This window comes from Condylura cristata, unplaced genomic scaffold (assembly GCF_000260355.1).
Source record: "Condylura cristata isolate star-nosed mole 26May11 unplaced genomic scaffold, ConCri1.0 scaffold00016, whole genome shotgun sequence".
NCBI lineage: Eukaryota > Metazoa > Chordata > Mammalia > Eulipotyphla > Talpidae > Condylura > Condylura cristata.
The window spans coordinates 3,020,641-3,044,682 of NW_004567117.1; the positions used below are offsets into that span (position 1 = coordinate 3,020,641).

Here is a 24,042-nt window from a genome sequence, read left to right on the forward strand (position 1 = left end):
TTTTTTTTGACTTTTTGGATTAGCCTAGTCTATGTAGAGTAGGCACTAGTTCTTTTCTGAACATTCTGTAATATTCATTTGTAAATCCATCTGGTCCTGGGCTTTTATTTTTGTGGAGGGTTTTGAATACTTCTTCAGGTTTCTTGCTTGTAATTAGCCTGTTTATTTGTTCTAGTTCTTCTTTATCTAGCTTTTGGTGGTTGTAGAGTTGTAGGAATTTGTCCATTTCTGCTATATTGTTGAACTTGTTTGTATATAGTTGTTCATAGTATTCTCTGATTATTCTTTTGATTTCTACTAGATCTGTTGTGATTTCTCCTCTTTCATTTATGAATATTCTATTTATTTGTGCTTTCTCTTGTTATTTCTTTGTGAGACTGGCTAGTGTCCTATTTATCTTGTTTATTTTTTCAAATAACCAACTTTTGTTTTCATTGATTTTTTGGACTGTTTTCCTAACTTCCATTTCATTTATTTCTGATTTGACTTTTATTATTTTCTGTCTTCTACTGGCTTTTAGGTTATTTTGTTTTTCTTTTTCCCCAATTCTCTAGGTGGGTGATTAGGTTGTTTCTTTGAGTTATTTCTTGCTTCTTTATGTGAACCTGTATTGCTATACATTTTCCTCTTATAACTGTTTTAATGGGTCCCATATGTTTTGTAGAGTTGTGTAATCATTGTTCTTCTCAAGGTATTTTTTAATTCTTCTTTGATCTCCTCATTGATCCAATGGTCCTGCACTAGTGTGGGATTCAGTTGTCCACATGGTAGGTGAGCTTATTGCCTTCTTCACATGGTTTATTTCTAGTTTGTTTCCTTCATCGTCAGAGAAAATAGTTGGTATTATTTTTATCTTAGTGTATCTATTGATATTTATATTGTGACCCAGTATGTGGTAAATCCTAGAAAATGATTCATGTGGATTTGCAAAAACTGTGTACTCAGATTTTTTGGGGTGCAGTATTCTATAGATGTCTGTGAGACCCATGTTGTCCATGTCCTTGTTCAGAGCTTTAGTGTCTTTACTTATTTTTTGTCTTGTTTATCTGCCCATTGCGGAGAGTGGCGTATTGAAGTATCCTACTATGTATGTATTTTCTCTGATATACGTTTTCATAGATGACAGTAGCTTCCTGATATATTTTGGTGCTCCTTCATTTGGTGCATAGATGTTGATGATTGTTATGTTTTCTTGTTGTATTGTCCCCTTAATCATAATGTAGCGGCCTTCTGTGTCTCTTTTACCCTTTTTTAGTTTGAAGTCTATTTGATCTGATATAAGTATAGCTGTTCCTGCCTTCTTTTTTGGTCCATTTGCTTGTATGATTGTTTTCCATACTTTTATTTTCAATATGTTTTTATCGTTTGTAGTCAGATGTGTTTTTTTCTAGACAGCAGAACATTGGGTTCTATTTTTAAATTCATCTTGCAACTCTGTGTCTTTTTATTGATGAGTTTAATCCATTTATATTTAGAGATAAAACTGATATACTGATACCTATATTTGCCTTTTTTTTTTTTTTTGGTCCTTTTGTCTTTTTATTCCTTGTTTTGAACTGTTCTTGCTCATTTTTCTGTTGGATTTGGTTTGAGGGCTTTTGTAGTAGTTTTTGGAGTGGGGGTTTAGTCATGACGAAATTGTGGAGTTTCTGTTTGTCTGGGAATGTCCTTATTCTTTCTTCGTAGAGGAAGGAGAGCTTTGCAAGGTAGAATCTTCTTGGTTGGCATTTGATGCTTTGGCATTTGTCGAGTATGTCCCTCTACTCTCTCCTGGCCTGTAGTGTTTCTTCGGAGAAGTCTGATGTCATCCGGATCGGTTTCCCTTTGTAGGTTATTTGTTTCTTTCCTCTTGTCATTCTCATTATTTTTCTGGTCTTGTATTCTTGGAAGTTTTATTATAATATGTCTTGTTGTTTTTTTTTTCTCCTCTCATCATGGTAGCTTGGAGTTCTTCTTGCTTCTTGGATGTCTACTTTCATCTCTTTCTTCATATTATGGAAGTTCTCTTCTATTATCTCTGTGAATATTTTTCTCGACTCCTTGGCTTTTTTCTTCATCTTCTGGGATACCTATAAGTCTGATATGTCCTTTCCACATGGTATCAGATAGCTCTTGAAGTGTTTCTTCATTCCTTTTCCTTTTTACTTCCTTTCTTTTTCTGTTTTAATTCTCTTTGTTTCTGTGTGTTCGAGAGTGCAGATTCTTTCTTCCATTTAATCTGGTCTGTTTTCATTACTTTTCCCAGCATTCTTTATCTCCTCTGGGGAATGTGATTTTTTTTTTTAAAGTTTTATTTATTTATGCTTACAGGACTGGGTACAGACCAGAGGTGTTGTCGGGTAAGAGGATTCAGCAGAGACAGAATGGGGAATAGAACAGGCAGATCTACTGAAATATGCTGCTGATGGGAGCAACAGGAGGGTCAGGAGAGGTCTGCCATGCCATGTGAGTCAGCTCCCTGACTGGGAATTTAACTCATGTTGCAGTGGCTTGGGAGAGCTTCATAATGTGGTTCTTTAGACCATTGCGCCATTAGGGGGGGCCTTAAAGTGTCTTTTTATAACACTGAATATATCAACTCATTTCCTTCTGGCCTGCAACATATCTGATAAGAACTTATAGTATTATTAAGGATAGCTTTTATATGAAAAGCATATCAACTCGTTTCCTTCTGACCTGCAACATATCTGATAAGAACTTATAATTTTAATAAGGATACTTTGTATATGTAAAGAGACTTCTCTTTTGCTGCTTCCATTTTTTTTAATCTTTAAAAAATTTGATTATAATATGGCTCAGTATGGGGTTTTTTTAGATTATAAACTTGTTGATATATATGACTTTTCTTCCATTACAATTGGAAGCTATCTTTCATTAGTTTTTCAGCTATTTATTGAAATATTCTCTCTTCCTTTTTCTCTTTCTCTTCTGGTGTTCTCACAGTGTGTTTTTGGACCACCTGACCCTACTCATACAACCCATAGACTCTACTCATTTTCTTCATTCTTTGTAGTTACTTTTCATTCTTGATAACTTCAATTGTCCTATCTCTAAGTTCACTGATTTCTTTTTCTGTCTGCTGACATCTATTTTTGAATCCATTTATTTGTTTTTGTACTTTCTGTCCAAAATTTCTCTGTTTTTTATTTGCTAGAAATTTAGATATCTTCTCAGTCTCTTGTAATAAATTCAGGTCTCTTTTTACTCAGATATTTTTTCTGTTGATTAATTTTGTTCCTTTATATAGGTCATACTATTTGTTTTTTCATACAACTTGCAGTTTGATTTGGAAACCTGGGAATATACACTTATCAAATATTTTAGCTCTAGATTCCAAAGCTCAGGGTTTGCTGGGATATTTTTGTGTTGTTGTGTATAATTTAGTATGTCTTTGTCTGGGGATCAGTTTAAGATGTTTCTAGTCTTTGGTCTTCTGGTATTTTCTGACTCTACATCTTTTCCTGAGCATGTATAGTAACTCTGTAAATTTCCCCCAGCACACATGGTTGTTCTAGAATGTCCAGAAAATTCAGGTGTAACTATTTTAAATTCCCAAGAAGCTGTTTTAGTTGGTGGAAGTTGAAACAATGCTGACCAGTCTCTGTGCCTGCATTTCAGTGACAGCAATTTACAGTTCAAATACCAACATGAATATTTGGAAGATATGTTCTTTATTGCCGATCCTATTTACTAGGTGAGTTACACTGCCATTGCTGAATATCATAGACCTGGTAATTGATGGGTGGTTAGCTGCCTCCAAAATGAAGACCACAATTGACCAATATTAAATTATAATTTACCAGATAAACTTTCACTTGGAAGCTTCAAACTGTCAAGTAGAATCCAGAGTATCAAAATAGTTTTTTCAGACAGTTTATGTCAATAAAATTGTAGTCTAGATAGGGAGACAGACTCCTGGTGCTTTCTATACTATCAATCTCTTTGACATCCAATCTCTGCTTTTTAACTGGGGGTATTTAGAGCATATACATGCAATAAGAATATATTGTTGAGATCTATTATCTCTGTTTCTTTTCAATTTCCTCATTTCTCTTCTCTTTGTTCTTTTTCAGTATAAATTAAAACTTATATAATTTCATTTTGCCATTTTGGTGATTTACAATCCGATCTCTGTTTTAGTAAATTAATTGCCTTAGGATCTCATAGATGCAATTAATTAATATTAATCCACTTCCATATTATACTTCTTTCATAAACTGTCCCCAACTATATGCTACACATTTTCAACTCAGAGAATTTGTCAGACATTTCCAGGGTTTCCTTTCTTAGCATCAAGGGAGAGAATTCCAATGTTGTAAACTTTGTCAATGTACTAAGCTTAGTCAGCCTTATAATTACCTGTTTTTCTTTCATTTCTATCCTTTATTGCCTTATATAGAGTGTCTAGCAAGCCATTATTTCATATATGTTCAGTTGTGCCAGACAAGAAAGTAAATTCAATACTCATTACTTATATTGACCAGAAACAAAACTCTGTGTATTATTGGCACCAATGACAAATTCATATTGTGTATCTCTTCCTCTATAATCATAGCCAATACTGAATAACATGAAGTAGCCTTTTCTCTACAAGTTATCTGCAGCTTTCTGCATACTTTACATTTAACTAGTCTAGCTGTGTCATTGCTAATGGGAATGAGTCAGATAATGATTTGAACATAATGTGAAAACTCACTGGGTAGGAGAACTGTATGTTTTTGTTTTTGCTTTTGTTTTTGTTTTTGTTTTCTCATTTTACTGACTGCCCTGGAGGATTTGACACTTGGTAGGAAGTTTCTGGCACAGTGACAACCATGGCCTATTTCAGATAGTATATTTTATCTATTTATGTAGAATACCTTTGAAAGTGATGTAATAGATTAAATAATTTTCCATCACATTTTTTTAAAGATTTATTTATTTATTTGTACAGAACTGGGGTACAGGCCAGATGCAGAGTGTGAGAGGATTCATCAGAGACAGAATGGAGAGCAGAACAGGCATACTGATGAAGTACACTGCTGAGGGGAGCAGAGGGCGGGTCAGGCGAGGTCTGCCATGCCATGTGGATCTCCTCTGGGGCAGGCGGGAATGGAACTCATGTAGAAGTGGCTTAAGCTTCTTTGTGCTGTGCTTTAACCCAATGCACCACCAGGGAGGGCCTCCATCACATTTTTTTTCTGAGAAATTATCTTCAATATAAAAGTCAATTATTTTATGTGTTTGTTTACAAACTTTATGTATTTTAGTGTCATTGAGTGAGATCCCTTCTCCCTCCTGTTATTCAAAACACTGATTTCCCTTAAAAATGTGGAAGAAATTATACATAAAATTAATAATGGTGAAAAAAATGTTGTGGTCATCTTCCTGATACCTGCTACCTTCAATAAAAAGAAGGAACAGCTCTAACATCATTTCCATGATTTGTTTGGTTTGGTAATAGTTAATTTATCCAGTAGACTAATATTTTACCTTTCAAAATCTTTTAATCCCATCTGACACTAATGCAAATAACATGAGTGTACATTATTAATTGATTTTCTATGACAGCAAGCATAAATAAAATTTTATTTTAGTAAAAATGGTAAGTTTCATACTAAGTAATTATAGATGGAAGTAGAGTTTATTTTCACAAAGATAACTTTGTCTTTCCTTAACACTGCTTTAAGCTATATTTCCATGGAGCATGTTATACACTGACATACGTGTATGTGTTTTAAAAAACTAATTCCTAAAAATGATCCATTCAATTTGTACTTTTTGTTTTTTTTTTCATATTTTGGGACTATTTTATGCAAAGTTATGGCTATTATTTGTGACATGAACCTTAAAAATTTAGGATTATATCCCAGAAAATACAGAAATGGTCTTGAAATAAAAGCTGACTTTTAGCTCGGTTTCTACCAATTATTTCCTTTTCTATTGTAGATATTATGTTTCTTCTTCAAGTAACTTTAGTTTAGATGTCATGCTTCTTGCAAAAGATGTACTGCTCCATCTGGTACAACACTCCTCAACCAGTGGGTTTCCCAGAATTCTTCCTTAGATTTCTCTGACATTTCTGGAACTAAATATGAAACTCATTGGTCAATAATTTGTAGATTACTCTTTAAAATGACTCTTATGAATTAAAATACAAAAGTAAACAAGTGCTTACTCTCCTGAGAAATGAGGTGGCTCTTGTGTAGTTAATAAGAAACCCTTTGCCCTTCAGGATGAACTCTTGCCGCTCTTTGCTCAGACAGAAGCAAGATGAGTCTTCATTATCTCTCTCCACTCCCCAAACAATTTTACAGGAGAAAAAGCTATACAATTATCTTCATAATTGGCAAACAGGGTAAAGCTAACTTCCTAAAAACATTCCACAGTATTAAAGTCATATTCCCTCTAAAATAGAGTATGCTTTAATGACAGGAGTAACATCATATTTAGCTGCCTAACTTCAGTACAGGACTCATCTGACTTAATTAATTACTAAATGAATGAATTAATAAATAAATCATTTTCCTTTGAGTTTCCTGATTCTTTTAGGGTATTTGAAAAGATACTACATTGAAAAGAAAGTTAGTATAGTGATTTGAAGTCAGCAGACCTGTATTTTTAAAACTCAACACTTACTATCTTTCAGTCATTTGTGCCTCAAAGAGTATCTATGCATAATGGAAACAATAGCATATATCTAAGAGTTGGGCCTGATTCATTAGAGTAACAGCTTACTTGGTGTTGGTTTTTCTCACTTTGTAACTGTATGCTTATTAATTATAAGCATCAATTAAATTGAGTTATTTAAATCTATGTTCACATAATAGTTGCTTAACTAAAGTACTAGTCACATGTAATGGAAGTACCTGCATCTATTAGTTCTTTCTTTTTCTTTTTCTTTTTTTTTTAATTTATTTTGCAGGGAAGAACTGGGTTGTAGTCCAGAAGTGTGAGTGATGGGGAACCTAGGAGGAGGTGAAAGGATTCATCAAGATGAAGTGGGGAACAGAGAAGGGAGATTTGATAAAATACACTACTGAAGGGAGCAGTTGGCAAGTCAAGGAGAGGTCTGCTGCGCCATATATGGGTTGGCTCTCTGGCCAGGGGTTGAACACAGGCCATAACCATGATAGTGCCAAGACTTAACCCCAAGGCCACCAGGGAGGCTCTACATCTACTACTTCTTACTTTATGCTGCCCAACACATAAGGTTTCAGTTTATGAGTTTTCTTACCATAATAGAAGAAGGAGCTTGGATAACCAATTTAAGTCCTGCAAGTCCTAGTCCAAACATTTTTCTTACATTTCTCTCAGAGTTGAAGTGTGTTCAGGCAAAGAAAAGAGACCCTATTTTAAAATTTTCAGAATACAAACACTCTGTTATTAGCCCTCGATGTGACGTCAGAGAAGAGTAACTAGATAGGAAAAAAAAAATCAAATGGCGTAAACTTACCCATCAACAAACACAATTCTAAATAGCACATATATGACCTGGTATAAAATTGAATTGTTCTCTGAACAGTTTAGAAGACAGTGTTCTGCACATGTAGAATAAAGCCCAATTACAACAAATTGGCAAGCAGTTAAGACACATATGTGCCAAAAAAAGACTTCAAAGATGTGATGCAGAGCCCAGGAGACTCAATGCAAAGTTTTTCCAAGCCTAAAATACGACGTAGTTAAAACCTGTCAGATTTCCACACACACTCAAAAAGTGTCTATGGTGTTGGCATAGACATGTGTTTAAAGCACAAGTAAGACACTAATGAAAAAAAGGTGGTCAAACATTGGCTGTGCTATGATGCAATGCAAGAGGGATAAGGAAGTTGGAAATTAAAGTAGTAAAAGCCCATGTGTACAAAGCAGCATTATATTTATGTGGTGGGATGCCATAAAGAGGAGGAAGAATCTTGCTGGAAAGATTCTATCACTGACAGATTCCATTTTGTTCCAGTAAAGACATATCTAACATGGAGCATATTTCTAACAAGGGTTGAAATATCACTTTCTATAGACACCTGGCTTCCCTTGCCTTTTTGACAGTGAGTCCTTACTCTTGTTTATTCACAAAAAACTAAACCTGTTTTCTCCTTCCAGCAGTTAGATTTTAGGCCTTTACTTAAATTGAGTGCACCCTAAAATTTTGGATTCTATGTCAGAAGAGATTCTAACAACATCTACAGTGGTTCTCCAGTTTCTTTGCTGTCCTAACATTCTCAAGAACAGATCTCCCTTGGAATGTACTCTGGCACCTCTTTATCCCAGTAATCCAAGGCTGCTAAACATTCTGCAGGGGAATCAGAATACTGGGGGTAAGTTTGAGAGCAGAAATGTATGGATATAGTTTGAAAAGATCACCCCAGGGATCCTGCTTATTCCCTTAGGGAGGATTTCCTTTTTTTACTTAAGCATCATTGAATCCACAAACTCTCTCCTTTCTAGACTTAGACAATCATAAAGGAACAAAGCTCTTGAAGACAATGCTTTTGTGGCCTTGATTCCAAACATTGATGTCTGTGGTCTGTGAATGTCCAAAACAATATTATACAACACACTTGCCTCATCTACATTCTTCTTTGGCTTAGAAAGTAGTTGTGGCTCACTTCTCTATAAAGCACATTTCTTCTAATATATGAAACTAAGACACATAGTTCAAGTGTATAAGCATGTAACTATGCAAAACAGAAGACTGTATATTCTGCAAAAAGTAATGTATAATGATGGGTGTGTTCTCTGTCCCTATTCCTTATTTGATAGCATAACCAAGTGGAAATACATAACTTTATACTTATAAAAGACCTAATATTAACAACATAATCTAGTAGAGTTTTCAATCCTTCCTCCAACTTATCCTCCAAACTCTCCTAACCTGTACAAATATTGTGACTCCAGAAGAATGAGGGATTGTGGCTCTTTTCCATCTTAAAATGGACACTTACCTACTCATATGAGCTAACAAGAATGAGGTATTAAAAAATAGCTGTGTTCTTGGTATAAACTAAGTTCCTGTTACACTTCACAGTGATAGTGATAGCAGCAGCCACGGTTTCTAGAGAACCTTTAATACACCGCACTCCGTGGTAATGATTTATATGCATTGTATCATGCACCTCAGTACCACAGCCTAATTATGAGCACAAAGTAATGCAGTCATCAGGGGATTGACCACAGCTTCCAAGTGCTCTTCTGTCTGATTCTAGGCTTTTTCTTCAAGGTAGTAAGTGGGCTTGAGTGAGTCACCGCAGTACCTTCAGATTGTTTGCTGATAGGGAAGCAGCTTGATTGCTCATGATTCAAAGCTAGTATTTTAAATTCCCTTAAAAAGCAGTCAAAGTGGAAAAGTTAATATAACTCAGAACTTTTAAATTCAGAGATCAGAAGAGTCATTCCAGGGATTAACTAAATTTGACTGAAAGATGTTTTACTGAATTTTGTGGGAATTTGTTAGTGTAACCCAGTAACCAGGAGAAAGAATCTCATGGAATGTTTACAAAGTTAGAGCTTTCTTTTACATTCTAATAGGAAGAAATTGGAAGATTACTTGACATTGGTTTATTTTTACTTGCTTATGTAAGTTTCTAAAAATGACATTAATCACAGTATCAGAAAATGCAGACACTTTTTCACAAAGGAAGTTAATATAAAAACTACCATTCAGCCTTTGTAATGGAATATTGCTAAGACATCGCTAGTAAATTTGGCTTGTATTGAGAATTATTTGGATTATTTGTAAATGATTGAGGTAAGATCTTGGTTAGGAAGTTAGCTTTGGCCTGTGGTTAGGTTTTGTCACAGGACATATTGCCAATATAATAGCATGGGCATTTGTTAATGAAACAATTGTATTAAAATGCTGGAAATATGTAGAAGAGATATCTTAAAACTTCTCAATCTTATTACAAAGATCTGTTTTATATTCAACAGTAAACACTCATCAGCATCTTTGTGTTCAATATCGTCAATTTGGAATGTCTAAGGCTCATCCTGTGTCTTCCAGCTCTTTCCCAAAGAGCTCTGAGTCGTGATGTATGTTTCCACTGAGCAAATTCAGTGATAACGCTCTTGTAACGTGAAGGAGAGGTGGGTGTGAGGGAAGGAGACATGCTTCTTTCTTAAAAGAGAAGGAATAGTCTCCTTTTGGCATTGCAGGGATTTTGCCTTTATCAGAAGGCCTGGAGGATTTCATAATTCACACAGGCCTGGGTTTCTGTTTATTGTATTTTCTGCTATTTAAGATCTTGGATTTTGGCATCTTAATCCTACAATTGGTTGAATAATACCTATGACATGGCCTCACTGATCTATTGTAACAGGCTGTGGACATGAAGTGCCTGACTCTCTCAGGATTCAGTCACTATGTTCTAATCTTCCAGGAGATTCTGTGGCTCCTTAAAGAAGAAAAATCAAACATCTATTTTAATAATAGAGCTGAGTCAATAATTAAAATAGTTGAGGTTTAATAATATTTACTGTTGTCAAGTGCTAATTCATTCACTTAATCCTCCCAAGGACTCAGGAAAGTAGTTTTTATTATTACCCCCACACACTTTTAATTTATAAAAACTGGGATATTAATAAGTGGAGTGATTCACCCCAAATCACACCATCATACTTGAAATCAAGTGTGAAGACCCCATTCTGAATCACTTCCCTGCAATGCTTTGCTATCACACAGAGGTGATACACTCGGTACAAAAGTACTGAAAACAAGGATTAGAGAGGAATGTTAGCCAGGCTACACATGTGTTTACAAAGGAGCTTTTGTTTTAGGGATAGAGTAAACTAATGAGTTTTCCAAACAAAGGACTGGCAGATATATTCTTTAAGCAGAGTCCAGAAACTGCACACTGAGTAGAGAGAGCAGCTTGGCCTGAAGGTGAGGGAAAAGAAGGACTAGTCTCACTAGGGACATAAATTCACTAGGACCTTATTTTAAGCCTGAAGATGAAAAAGATTGAAACTATGAGACAGGCCCTTAAAGCCTCTAATAGGTGATGCCTTTATTGTGTACAATTTGTACCGGAGAATTGGTACACCCTTACAATCAACACAGTCCTAGGTAATCTACTCAAATGAGGCAACAAAGTAGTGTAATCAGTGGGCTGACAATAGTTTTCAACACACTGGGGAGCTTCTGCACCATCTGCCATCCTCAACCCTACAAGAGAGATTTCAGGTGGTCTGGGGGTAGGACCCAGTAGTGGTCCCAAAATAGACCCGAGGTGAGTGGGCTCCCTGGTGACATAAGGGGCCTGTCTCATAGTTTCAAGGGGTTAAGTTTCAGCACCATGAATCTTTCAGTAGCTACTACAGCATGAGGCCCATCCCCAGCCAGGGAGCTGACCCATAAGGTGCAGCAGACCTCTCCTGTCTGGCCCTCTGCTCCCCTCAGCAGTATTTCCATAGATCCACCTGTTCTTCTCCCCACTTTGTCTCTGGTGGATCCTCTCACTCATCCCCCACACCTCTAGCCTACTCCCCAGATCTTGCATAAAATAAATAAAATAAATCTTAAAAAATAAAAACAAACAGATGAATCCATCTGGAGAGGAGAGTCTGCAGGTGCCACAGCAGGTTGCAAAGTGCCTGGGAAGAGAGTGTGCAGAGAAAGAAAGCAATCCCATTGTCTCAGGACCATATTCCATATTCACACCTTTCCCAAATCCTCTGGCTGCTCCAACACTGATAAATGTTCTTGAATCTCTCATCTGTTCTTAAAGAGTCACTTTCTAAATGCTCGAAGATAGATGGGCAAGTTGTGGCGTATATGCACAATGGAATATTGCTCAGTGATAAAAAGCATAAATGCTTGTCATTTGCAGCAACACCCATGATGCTGGAAGGGAATATGATAAGGGAAATAAGTCAGAAGGAGAAAGATAATTACAAATGGTTTCACTTATATATGTGGACTACAGAAAAACCAAACAAAAGGTCAGAAAAAGGCAGATCTTGAAAGCTGACCAGGACCTGAGGCATCAAGGAGGGGAGGGAAAGGTTGAAACAGGAGGGGAAAAGCACACTGGACTATGACTAAGGCTACCAGAAGGGGATGTGATGGAGTGGAAACAAGGGGGGTGTGTAATGGAGGGTTACTGGGGTTTTGGTGACAGATGAGGGGAAAAAACATACAACCTGTGAAACTAGACTCCCAAGACATATACAGTGATTTAAATCAACATTACCTCAAAAATACAACTTTAAAACCAATTTTAATTAAAAATAAAGAGCCGCAACATGGAAGCAGCCCAAATGCCCAAAAGTAGATGACTGGATTAAAAAGATGTGGTACATATATACAATGGAATATTACTCAGCAACCAAAAATGAAACACATGTCTTTTGCAGCAACTTGGATGGAGCTGGAAAAGATCATGCTTAGTGAGATAAGCCAGAAAGAGAAAGAAAAATACCGGATGGTTTCTCTCATAGCAGGAGTATAATGGACCAGGCGAGAAAATAATAAGAATAATGAACAGTCATATACCAGAGACATTTTATGGGGTGGAGTGGGGAATGGGATTAAAAACGGGGAGGGGGGGAAGTGCACGGGACTATGGTGATGGCACATGGGTGATTCGGCGATGGGAAACCCACAGGGATTACAATTGAGATGAAAAAAATGTACAAAATGATGTAAAAATAAACTATTATATTATATATATATATATAAATAAATAAAGAGCCGCTTCTTCAATCTCCACCACCCTTATGCCACTGTATCCCATGTGTCACCATGCCCCGGTCAAGCAGAGCAACAGTTGCCACTCTGCCTCAGTGAGAACAAGCGAGACCACCTTCATCCTGTTGTAGTGCCAGCAATAGCCAAGGAGAATGGGCAAGGAGAGTTCTTGAGACCTCAGTGACTTTTTCAGACTTTTTTTTTTTTAAAGATTGATTTATTTATGCATACAGAAGTGCAGGGGCAGTGAGAGGCCTCACCAGAGACAGAGTGGGGAGCAGAACAGGCTGACTGATGAAGTGCACTGCTGAGGGGAGCAGTGGGCAAGACAGGAGGAGTCTGCCGCACCATGTGGGTCACCTCTGGGGCCAGGGATCGAACTCACAATGAAGCGACTGCAGCTCACTTGCAGTGCTGCGTTGTCCCAAACCATTGCTCCACCAGGGGGAGCCCTTTTTCTGGCTTTCTAATGATCTTTTGCACCATTTGTAATGAGGCGACCAGGTGCAGGGCAGGCAGGGGGCCTAAGTACCTGGACTGACCCCAGGGGCTGTCAGGCCTCCTAGCCCCTGGTGAATCTTTACACTCTGGGCCCTCTCTCTCTGGTGTCAGCTCGTGATCCTGACTCTCATAGCCATTCTCCGTGTCACAGCCACTGCACCAGCCTCTGCTGCCCGTCACCCCACACTCCACCTGTCCACCATCAGGCATGTGTACCCCATGCCCACGCTCCCAAGCACCTCCTACATTCAAGTCACAAGTGAAAGCCACTGAGACCAGCAGCACAAAAGCCTGAGCCTCTTCACTGATCCTACACCTGGCTTGAAGGAATCAGTGGAATTAGTTTTAGTGTCCCAAGATAATTCCTCTCTGTTTCTCTTCACTCATTCAACATATATTATAAAACATTTACTGGCTTTCTTACTGAAGAAAACAAAGTACCTTTCCCCTCTTCATTTGATCAACTTGGTATAGATTGAGTGTTGCTCAGACACTTACCAGGAGCTGAATTTACTCTGGCTCTCTGAGCAGATTCCCTCATCTCTAAAATTAGCACAGCAGTAGCACAAACTTATGAGTTGCAGCTCTGTGACAGCCTTGATAAATAAGGAAAATTCCTACACGGCTTCTCCCAGTCCATGTCTCACACAGAAGTCCTCTCTGAATAAGCAGCCCCTTCCTTTCAATTCTAAGGAGCAGCTAGAAATTCTAAGTGTTGTGTGTCTAAGGAGAATTTTTCCAGGTCTTTTCAGAACTTTTTCCAAGGCTTTGCCGCTGAGCTGATCTGTGATTTTCAAACTTTAGTGGTGTAAGAATAACTGATTCGGGCCCTCCCAACTGGTTAGGACAAAGCATTGCAAGCTAACCGCAGCCCCTTCAGAGCGAGTTTGACCCCCAGATCCGGAGGTGATCCACATGGCGCAGCAGACCTCTCCTGCCTTGCCTATTGCTCCCCTCAGCAGTTTGCTTCATGGATTTGCCTGTTTGCTCCCCAATGTCTCTGTTAAATCCTCTCACTGTACCTCTCGCCTGTACCCCTTCTGTGTATGACTAAATAAATAAATCTTAAAAAAATAATAAATAACTGATTTGTGGACCACAGGGCAAGTTTCTCACACTTCCCCTGAGCTCTGAGACAAAAGAACAAGAGTTCCTGGAGCTGGAATGGGGGAATGGGGTGTCCACACCTTCTCTAAGTGATGTAAGCTTCCCACTTAGAGAAATGTTGAATTACATTGTGTGTGTGACCCAAAGAAGCATACCGTGTCAAACTTCTTAAGAGAAGTTTAGGGATTACTGAGGTGAGTTCTTGATGCTGCAGCTATTTGTACCCTTCACATGAAATAAGGTGTGTGATGTAACTTCAGGTGCAAATAGTAAGTGACCACTATTGACTTATATAAGTTGAGCAAGCAAAAGTACATTTATTAAAGAATTAAGACTGAAAACTTGAGCCCTGGGGCAGATGCTTCTGGAAATCTGTCTGAATTCTCAGGATCACAATGAGAATTTTAGACTATCTGCAAGGAAAACATTTTACATTTTCAAGGATTTTCACAGAGATAGTCCGGGGGGTGTACATTTGATGTATCTATTTGATGTTGCCTATGTAAAGAGGAAAACAAGAAGCATTGTTAAAATTTACCCTATTTATTTATCTTTCAGCCTTATCTTCTGGAAACTGGGAGTTTTAGCCCCTCAAACTCTGTTGTTTTTTTGGAAGTTACTGATTTGTTTGGAGACAACATTTGCTGCTGCTGATAGAGCTTCATGCAAGTCCAGTTCAGAATTTTTCCATCTGGGAAAAGAGCTGGCCTGTACCCGATCTCTTTAGCTTGCACCCCTTAGTTGAGACCAGAGAGGAAAAATAAGTATTAAAAGAATAGAGACTACCATGTAGACAAGTGTGCTATAGCAAACCGTGGTGGAAAAGGACTATTATAGATGCCAGGGAGTGCTTTTTTATGGGGGGAAAGGGGTTTCTCTTAAGTTCAATTGAGAGGAGAACAGCTGTGAGAGGGACTGAGTTAGCCCTGCTGGGAGCAGTGAGAGTGCATGCTGACCAGTTCATCTGAGAAGTGGGGATGAAAGGAAGGGACTGAACTGTGAACCAAAAAAGGCCAGTCTGAAGGAGCCCCCATTGGTGTTCATGCCAAATGACCACACCTGTGCACACCTACATTTCTCTTGTTAACTTCAGCATTGAACTCAAGAGTACAACATAGAGCATCTGCCAGGACAGAGGACAGGATACAAGATGCACCAAAAGAGAGGAGAAGAAACTTTAAACCTTGGATACTAAGGGAGCTCTTAGTATCTAAGAGGTGTGGGGCTCTGGCACATCTATGATGCTCCTACTGTGAATGCTGGGGATTTTCTGAACATGTGACTCAAAATTGTCATAGAAAAATTATAATTTTTTTTAAGATTTATTTATGCAAACAGATTGGTGTATAGACTAGAGATGCAGATGTGGTGAGAGGATTCACCAGAGACAGAGTAGGGAGCAGAACAGGCAGATCAATGAAGTACACTGCTAAGGGGAGCAGCAGGCATGTCAACAGAGGTCTGCGGCACCGTGTGGGTCACCTCCAGCCCAGGGATCAAACTGGCACTGAAGCAGCTGTGGCCAGCTTGAGTGCTGCGTCCTAACCCATTGGACCATCAGGGAGGGCCCACAAAATTACCATGTTAAGTGTGATGACAATATGGGTGATAAGAATTTGGGGAGTGAGGAGACCCGGTATTCTTAACTGCACAATTGACACCGGGGTCCTCTCCAGGAATCAGCTTCTCACACACACCCTCATTATTCCATGATGCCCCTACAACTATTCTATGTATGTTTTACCTCCAGGTCACAGTTTTTTTCCAAAATCATTTCAGAAACCATGGAAGCAAAACGTCAATCTTTTAGTTGAACAGTCACAATGTACCAAAATCACCAACTGTTCTATTAAAATAGAGATTCCTGGGCCCTCTGTGTTGGCACAACAGGTTAAAGCACAGCCCTGTGAAGCTCTCTGAAGCCATAGCAGCACAAGTTCAATCCCCATCCAGGGAGGTGACCCACATGGGGCAGCAGACCTCTCCTGACCCGCCCACTGCTCCCCTCAGCAGTGTACTTTGTCGATCTGCCTGTTCTGCTCCCCGCTCTGTCTCTGCTAAATCCTCTCATCCCCCTTACCTCTGGCCTGTACCCAAGTTCTATATGTATGAACAAATAAATCCTAAAAACAAAAAAATAGACTACAACACAGCAGCAGCTCAATTTCTCATTCTGATTAAATTTACTGTCCTTTTGTTAATGGAAAAAAAAACCTCTTACAATTTAAAATATAACTTTAGGGAAATACGTCTATTATTCACAAACTTTTAGGCGGGAGGGAGTTATCAAACAATACTTCAACATCCAGTCTTAAAGTATTAAACTTTAAAATTCAGTGACATGTATGACTTTCTATTAAGTAAAACTGTCATGTTATTTGAGTTTTTCCACATTGGTTCATGGCTATACTGACCTTGAGGTAGCAATAGTTTATACCTTTATTCTGTCTTTTGCTTATAAAAGCTGTGTGCCTAGTAACCAACTCATAAGATTTGATTTTTCTTTTGTTTTTACTTTCTACATCAGACAGATTTTGACCAGAAAGGTTTTGTTCCTTATGACATGTCCAAAAAATAATTAAAATATTCAAAAGAGGGCCCTCCCTGGTGGCGCAGCAGGTTAAAGCCCAGGACAAAGAAGCTAAAGCCACTTCAGCATGAGTTCAAACCCCACCCAGGAGGTGATCCACATGGCGGCAGACCTCTCCTGACCCACCCGCTGCTCCCCCCAGCAGTGTACTTCATCAGTCAGCCTGTACTGCTCCCCACTCAGTCTCTGGTGAATCCTCTCACCACCCCTGCACCTCTGGCCTGTACCCCAGCTCTGTATGCATAAATAAATAAATCTTTAAAAAAATATTCAAAAGAGGTTACAGGCTTTATTCAACTCAGTGCATCAAGAAATCCCTCAAAATGTTAGCTACCTAATCTAAATTAGAATTGAAGTTTTATGCACAAACCAGAGAAAGGAGTATGTGATTTTGTACACTTGCAAGGATATAATAGTTTGAATCTCTGATTGCTACAAAACGTGTAATTGAACTTACAGGAAAACGGTGTAAGTTTTTCATGTCCTGTTCTCAGGATGGCTGATGTGATCATACTGTGGCAGTTCTGAGAGCAGTTCTTTTGTGAACCTTGTAAGTGTTGTGTTACCTGTGAGGGTTCATAGCAGAAGTGATACAGAATTCAAACGAAAAGGGCAAAGAGCAAAGAGAAGGAATAAGAAAAGGGCCAAATTTGGGCCTGTAGTAAGAAAACTAGGGTCTGTTTTGCTGCCATGAAGCAAGGAGAAACAGCCACACTAGCCCACTACATGGGAGACCCAGGTGGCACTTTTACAAAAATAACATCTGGGTGCTGAGGATTTACCATTTAGTGAAAGCCAAAGGCCCTATCAGAATTCTAGAGGCTATTATCAGCCAAAAGAAGGAAACCACGAAGAGAGGAGAAGGGCAGGGGGGGAATCCAAGACCCAGACTCAGGTCCAGAAACCGGCTCCGCGTGAGCACCACCAGAGGAGACACACACATGGTCAACCTTGAGGGAACTTAGTCATTTCTTGCTTTCTTAAAGATTTAGTTATTTATGCATACAGAACTGGGGTCCAGGCCAGAAGTGCCAGGGTGGTGGAGGATTCACCAGAGACTGAGTGGGGAGCAGAACAGGCTGACTGATGAAGTACACTGCTGAGGGGAGCAGTGGGAGAGATAGGAGTGGTCTGCTGCGCCCTGTGGGGCAGCTCCAGAGCTTTTGCACAAAAATGTGAAAGTAGTTATAGCACTGCAATGTACACTTACAATTTTAAGATGATAAAGTTTATTCTCTGTGTATTGTGGAACTGTTAAAAAATGTTTTAAGTGTGGTTTACATTCAGTATTACCTATTTTTTGCAAATAGCTGGATTTCTGCATGACTTTAGGCCAAGCAGATGTGGTCTGAGGTGACCCTTCAAACAGGTGCCAACATGTGTGAATAGAAACAAATAGCCTGCCAGTTCATAATCACCATATGTTGTCAGATGTTATGAGTGCTTTGGAAGGAGAAAAATTAAAAAAAAAGCAAAGTAAGTGTCTCATGAAGGCAAAACATCTAGAAGGAATCAATGGAGCCACAGAGCTAGGTGGGCCATACAATTGGTCCTGCAGAGGAAGAACAACCCAAGTAATGTGATGAGAGAGTGTTCCTCGAGCTGTAACATCCTCTAATCAAAAGATGTGAAATAAATAGGAACCCAGTGAAAATGTTATTGTAGGATCTTGAGGGAATCATTCAGGTTACTCCCTATTTTGTTCCTATTGGATATTTGAATTGCTTATTGTTTCTTAATTATACATTTAATTTCTCGGGTTTAGAAAGGTTATTTCTTTTTCTTTTTTTTTTAAAAGATTTATTTATATATACAGAACTGGGTTACAGGCCAGAGGCTCAGGGGTGGCAAGAGGCTTCACCAGAGACAGAGTGGGGAGCAGAACAGGCAGATGGATGAAGTACACTGCTGAGGGGAGCAGTGGGCGGGTCAGGAGAGGTCTGCTGTACCATGTGGTCACCTCCGGGGCAGGCGGGAATCGAACTCATGCTGAAGTGGCTTTAGCTTCTCCATGCTGTGCAGTGCTTTAACCCGCTGCACCACCAGGGAGGGCCCTCATTTTCTTTTTTTAAGATTTATTTAATTATGCATACAGAATGGGGGTACAGGCCAAAGGTGGAGGGGCAGTGAGAGAATCCACCAGAGATGGAGTAGGGAGCAGAACAGGCAGATTGGTGAAGTACACTGCTGAGGGGAGTAGCCGGTGGGTCAGGGGAGTTCTGCCACACCATGTGGGTTACCCCCCTGGCCAGTAATCAAATTGGTGCAGGCTAGCCTCGCAGTGCTGTGTTTTAACTCAGTAAGCCATCAGGGAGGGCCTGGAAATGTTATTTCTTAACTATAGACATTTTATGCATTGATCCATCCAGATGGTAAAGTTTGAGATTCATATCAGTAATGGTAAACCACAAAAATGATATCTGCTGTATGTGATCCAAGCAGGACTCTGATGAATTACACTGACCTTGCAATACTTTGTGGTGCTCCCAAAGCAAGAGCACTAAAATCCAGGATGATGGGATCCAGACCACAGCACTACATGTATCCCTAAAATTTCTAGAATCCTTTGGTGAGCTATAGCTCCTTTCTACCCCTTCTTCCTTTTTTTCTCTTTCAAAAGCAGTGACTTTGCCATTCCTTATTCATTATCATAGCCACGGCCATTTACTGTAACTTAATGGCTTAACTTAGTCTTTTACTTCAATTAAATGTGATTACCTTTAAATCTGCTAATACTAGGCCCTACCTTCAAGACAAGATGAGAAGAGGTGTGAAACTATTTCCCTAAATCATGTACAGTGTCGTAAACCAGTATCACCTTAATAAAGAAAAACAAATGAATTAACTGATTTTTTTAACTGATTTTTTTTTTATTTATTTGTACATACAGAACTGGGGTACAGGCCAGAGGCTCAGGGGTGGCGAGAGGCTTCACCAGAGACAGAGTGGGGAGCAGAACAGGCAGATCGATGAAGTACACTGCTGAGTGGAGTAGTGGGGGGTCAGGAGAGGTCTGCCACGCCATGTGGTCACCTCCGGGGGAGGCAGGAATCGAACTCAAGCGGAAGTGGCTTTAGCTTCTTAGTGCTGTGCTTTAACCCGCTGCACCACCAGGGAGGGTCAAATTAACTGATTTTTTAAAAGGCAATATGTACCCTTTTTTTTTTTTTTTTGATGGAAATAGAATCAAATTAAACAGAGAAATAAGCATATATGCTTACATATGACTACAAATTCAATTGTTGTGGATGCAGAGGGCTGGACAAATTGATTTCAATCAGGAGAAATCATAGAAGTTTTCCCAGAGTGGTGACGTTGGAACTGAGCCTTAATGATGTCAAGAATGTCCAATAGAAATGAAGATGAAAAGAAGCCTGAATTAAGAATGTGGAAATTGGCTTTAGACTAAGAGTTGACATTAACTATGAAAAGTATCAGGACTGAAAGAAAGAATGAAGATGAACTGATGTTTACAACAGAAGCCTATTGTTATAAATTATCATAAGTGTTCGGCCAATACATTCTGGCAGTAATAGAATCATGCCTTCCCAGACGGCTGGTATCCTGAGTGACCCCTATAGTAATGGGGGATGGTTGAACATATCTGGAAGGATTATATTAATATGGATGTATTATGGGGTGCAGTTAGGGATAGGACTGAAATTGGCCTGAGAGATATGAGCAAGTCTATGCCCTACCAATTCAATGCAAATACCTTGGATTTGCATTACCTGGAATGGGCAAAGCCCACGTAGTAAATGTACTCCCAATCCTTGATTTAGTGACCCTAGAACAGCTATCTGGAAAGAAGTCTGGTAAAACAAGAAGTAGCAAGACCAAAGGGATTTTAAAGTTTATGTAAACCCCAAAGAATCCAACATGCTCCAGTTCGTGGTATCTGAAAAAGAAATGTAAGAGCAGGTTGTTGTAGGCAAGGAAAAACTTTCTCTGGTATTTGGGGTTATTCTTCAGGGGGTAGAGAATAGGAAACAGAAAAAAGGAGGTACCATACTCAGGTTTCTGAGGGTAACTCTGGCAAGGGTCATAATATAAAGGAAAAAACTGGAGGCCCCCGTCAGTATGGTAGTTGTCCAAGAAGAGAAGATGTAGACCTTTCTGTGGACAGAGATGCTGACGTTAGAGGGCACTGTGAGGCAGACAGGTGGAAAAGCAGTAGTGTGTGCCCAAGGGTCTGCTGTGTCTCCTGGGACCTGACTATCAATCAGAGACAGCCATCCTCTGAGAAACTGAGTTGACAAAAATCTTGGCATTTAGCATAAGAGCTTCTCAAAGATTTCCTTTCACTGTCCACATGCTTATAACATCTCCCCACCCCTCTATCAATTAGATTTCATAAGAAACTAAACATTTAAAGATAGTGAGTCACCTGCCAAATATATGTGTGCTCCACTATTGCCAGAACTGGGTCTGGAGACCAAGGAATATTCCAAAGGCATAGAAAACAAAAGCTTTACCTTTCTGCTTCTAAATAAGCATTAAATGGAAATGCAATTTTTTTTTTCCAGGCAAACAAATTTTTTTTAAAGTACTTGTTAAAAAAATTTTTTTTAAGATTTATTTATTAGTGCACACAAAACTGGGGTATAGGCTAGAAGTGCGGGGTCAGTGAGAGTCTTCACCAGAGACAAAGTGGGGAACAGAACAGGCAGATCAATGAAGTACACTGCTGAGGGGAGCAGCGGACGGCTCAGGAGAGGTCTTCCACACCATGTGGGTCACCTCTTGGGTGGGGATCAACTCGCACTGAAGCAGAGGCAGCTAGCTTACAGTGCTGCGTCCTAACCCATCACGCAACCAAGGAGGGCCATTTTAAAGTACTTTTAATGACTGTTGAATCTTTAAAATGTGGCTATTTTTGTTGAATTCATTTGGCCTAAGACCATTTAAATATACTAGCAGTTGTGTGGTAATCATCAAGATAGAATGAAATTTATTGCATTCAGTGATGCATCTGTAAGGAAACAGAGTATTTGCTCTGACTATGCGTTATTTCCTACTTTTCACATCAGGCCAATCCGTCAACCTGCCAACCAATCATTCAGGATATCCCTTTCTTCTCCTTATTACTCTTCTGACCTTTTTTTACTCTCTAAGATCCAGCATTCTTCCTGACACCCCTGCCCAGCACATGTCCCAAACATCCACAGACAGAAAGCCTTCCAGAACACCTTGCTCACACCAAACCAACATATGCTGCTGTTGTAGTTAGACTGGTGGTGAGTCCAGGAGGTCAGGCCCGTGATGTTTCCTTTCTTTATATTGTCAATGTCAGGAAGTACTACTTGATTATAGAAGGGCCACAGTAAAAGTTAAGTAAATAAAAAGAGACAAATTAGTGTTTACCAGGAGGAAAAGGAGAAGGATAAATCTGGTAAAAGGGACTGGTGGTGAGGGCAAAAGGTGGAATTAGACTTTTAGTAGTGAACTTAATGAAGTATATGCAGATGTAACTTAATGTATTGTAAGTTGATTTACAATGATGCATACCAGAAATCTATGTAATACTTTAATTAGAAGTACAGTGCTAGAAAAGATGTGACATTTCAAGTAAAAACATTCCATATTTTTAAGAATTATTTCTATATAGAGAGAGGACAGAGTTTTACAGTATTTGTATAGCTCTGTAGAAAAAAATCATGTCATTCTGAACATCGACCTGTGTATGTTAGTTCATACATAAGACCAATTCCTTAGTGGAAATGTGCAAAATCTGTTTTAGTAAGGGGTGTTTCCATCTACAAGCAGCTATGGGAGCTCTGTCTTTCTGTAAAGCAAAGCAAGTATTTTTGAAATGACAATTGCTGAGGTACCAAGTATGGGGAGAAGATGAAGGATTTGGTAGTTCAAACTCAACTGTTGGGTGAATCCAAGGACTATCTAGCTGTGATTGCAAATCTAAATGATCCTGTGTTCTCTATAAAAGAAACTAATAGTTTAATCTAGAATCACAAAGCTATGTTCAAAGTGTCCCACCATTCTAAGTGGAACCTAATTCTTGTTAGCTGGATTTTTTTCTTCCTACTGTGAAGAACAAAAAAATATATTATGCAAAATCTCTAGTATGCAATATCAGACTTTTATGCCTGCTTTATAGAATTGTGTTCAATTTCAGTATTTGCCCAACTGAATAATAACATTTACTGAATAGCTAATGATAATCCTGCCAAAACTCACGTTTATGCTTAGTTACATGTTACTGCACAACTGACATTTCGAAAATGCAGGGATTTAATAGGGCTGATAGACAAATAAAACAAAGTTCTGAAAGGTATACAAGGATTTAGTATTAGGTTGTAAAATCAATATAAACATCATCTGACTGGTGTTGGTATCAACTTTATACATACTACCACACGGAAACCTATATTGTGTGTATATACAGAAAAGTCATGAAGTATCTGTAATAAAATGGGTTAATCTAGGAATAGATCATGGATGTATTAATCAGCTAATATGTTTTAATGTCTCTCCAATATGTTTTAGTCATTGTTAGGGACATATAGTGTTTGTATTTTAATATTCTCTTTGTTTTTAATTAGGTTGTTTGGTATCAAATCAGTAATTCGAACAGACTGTTCCAGCACTTGGAAGATCGTAGCAAACCCAGACCTGTCGTGGTATCACCACGCCAACCCCATCCTTCTTCTGGTGATGTACTACACACTGGCCACACTGATTCGCATCTGGCTGCAGGAGCCCCTGGTAAGGATTAAACTGGTCTTACCTGCCAGTAACCTGAAACCCCCCTGCAGGACGAATGGCACATTGCTAATAAGCACTCACCCGTCAATACCATACTCCAAAATAACCACAGCAGCTTATAGTGTTTTGATTCTGCAAAAAAAGTAGTAAGCGGATACAATTACCAACACAGCAAAGACAGTTTTTCTTTTCACACACTCTAAGAACAGGAGGAGGTAAGAAGGTGTGAGACTCAGTTTACAAAGTGCTGGGTCCTAAGCTCAACTCTTCACATATATTATCTTATTCAATCCATTAAAAAAAACTCAGAATTGGGCCCTCCCTGGTGGCGCAGCGGGTTAAAGCACTGCACTAAGAAGCCAAAGCCACTTCCGCATGAGTTCAATCCCCGCCTGCCCTGGAGGAGATCCACATGGCGTGGCAGACCTCTCCTGACCCGCCCGCTGCTCCCCTCAGC

General features: G+C 39.0%; 1 protein-coding gene across 9 annotated transcripts in view; it reads left to right on the forward strand.

The window, feature by feature from the left end:
* Window positions 1-24,042, forward strand: part of PIEZO2 (piezo-type mechanosensitive ion channel component 2) — a 431,477-nt gene that overhangs the window by 284,290 nt on the left and 123,145 nt on the right. For all 9 annotated transcript variants that reach the window (XM_012725841.1, XM_012725836.1, XM_012725834.1 and 6 more), the window contains exon 8: window positions 23,423-23,585. In XM_012725841.1, the coding sequence (XP_012581295.1) occupies window positions 23,423-23,585 (163 nt within the window). The remainder of the gene's footprint in view (window positions 1-23,422; window positions 23,586-24,042) is intronic.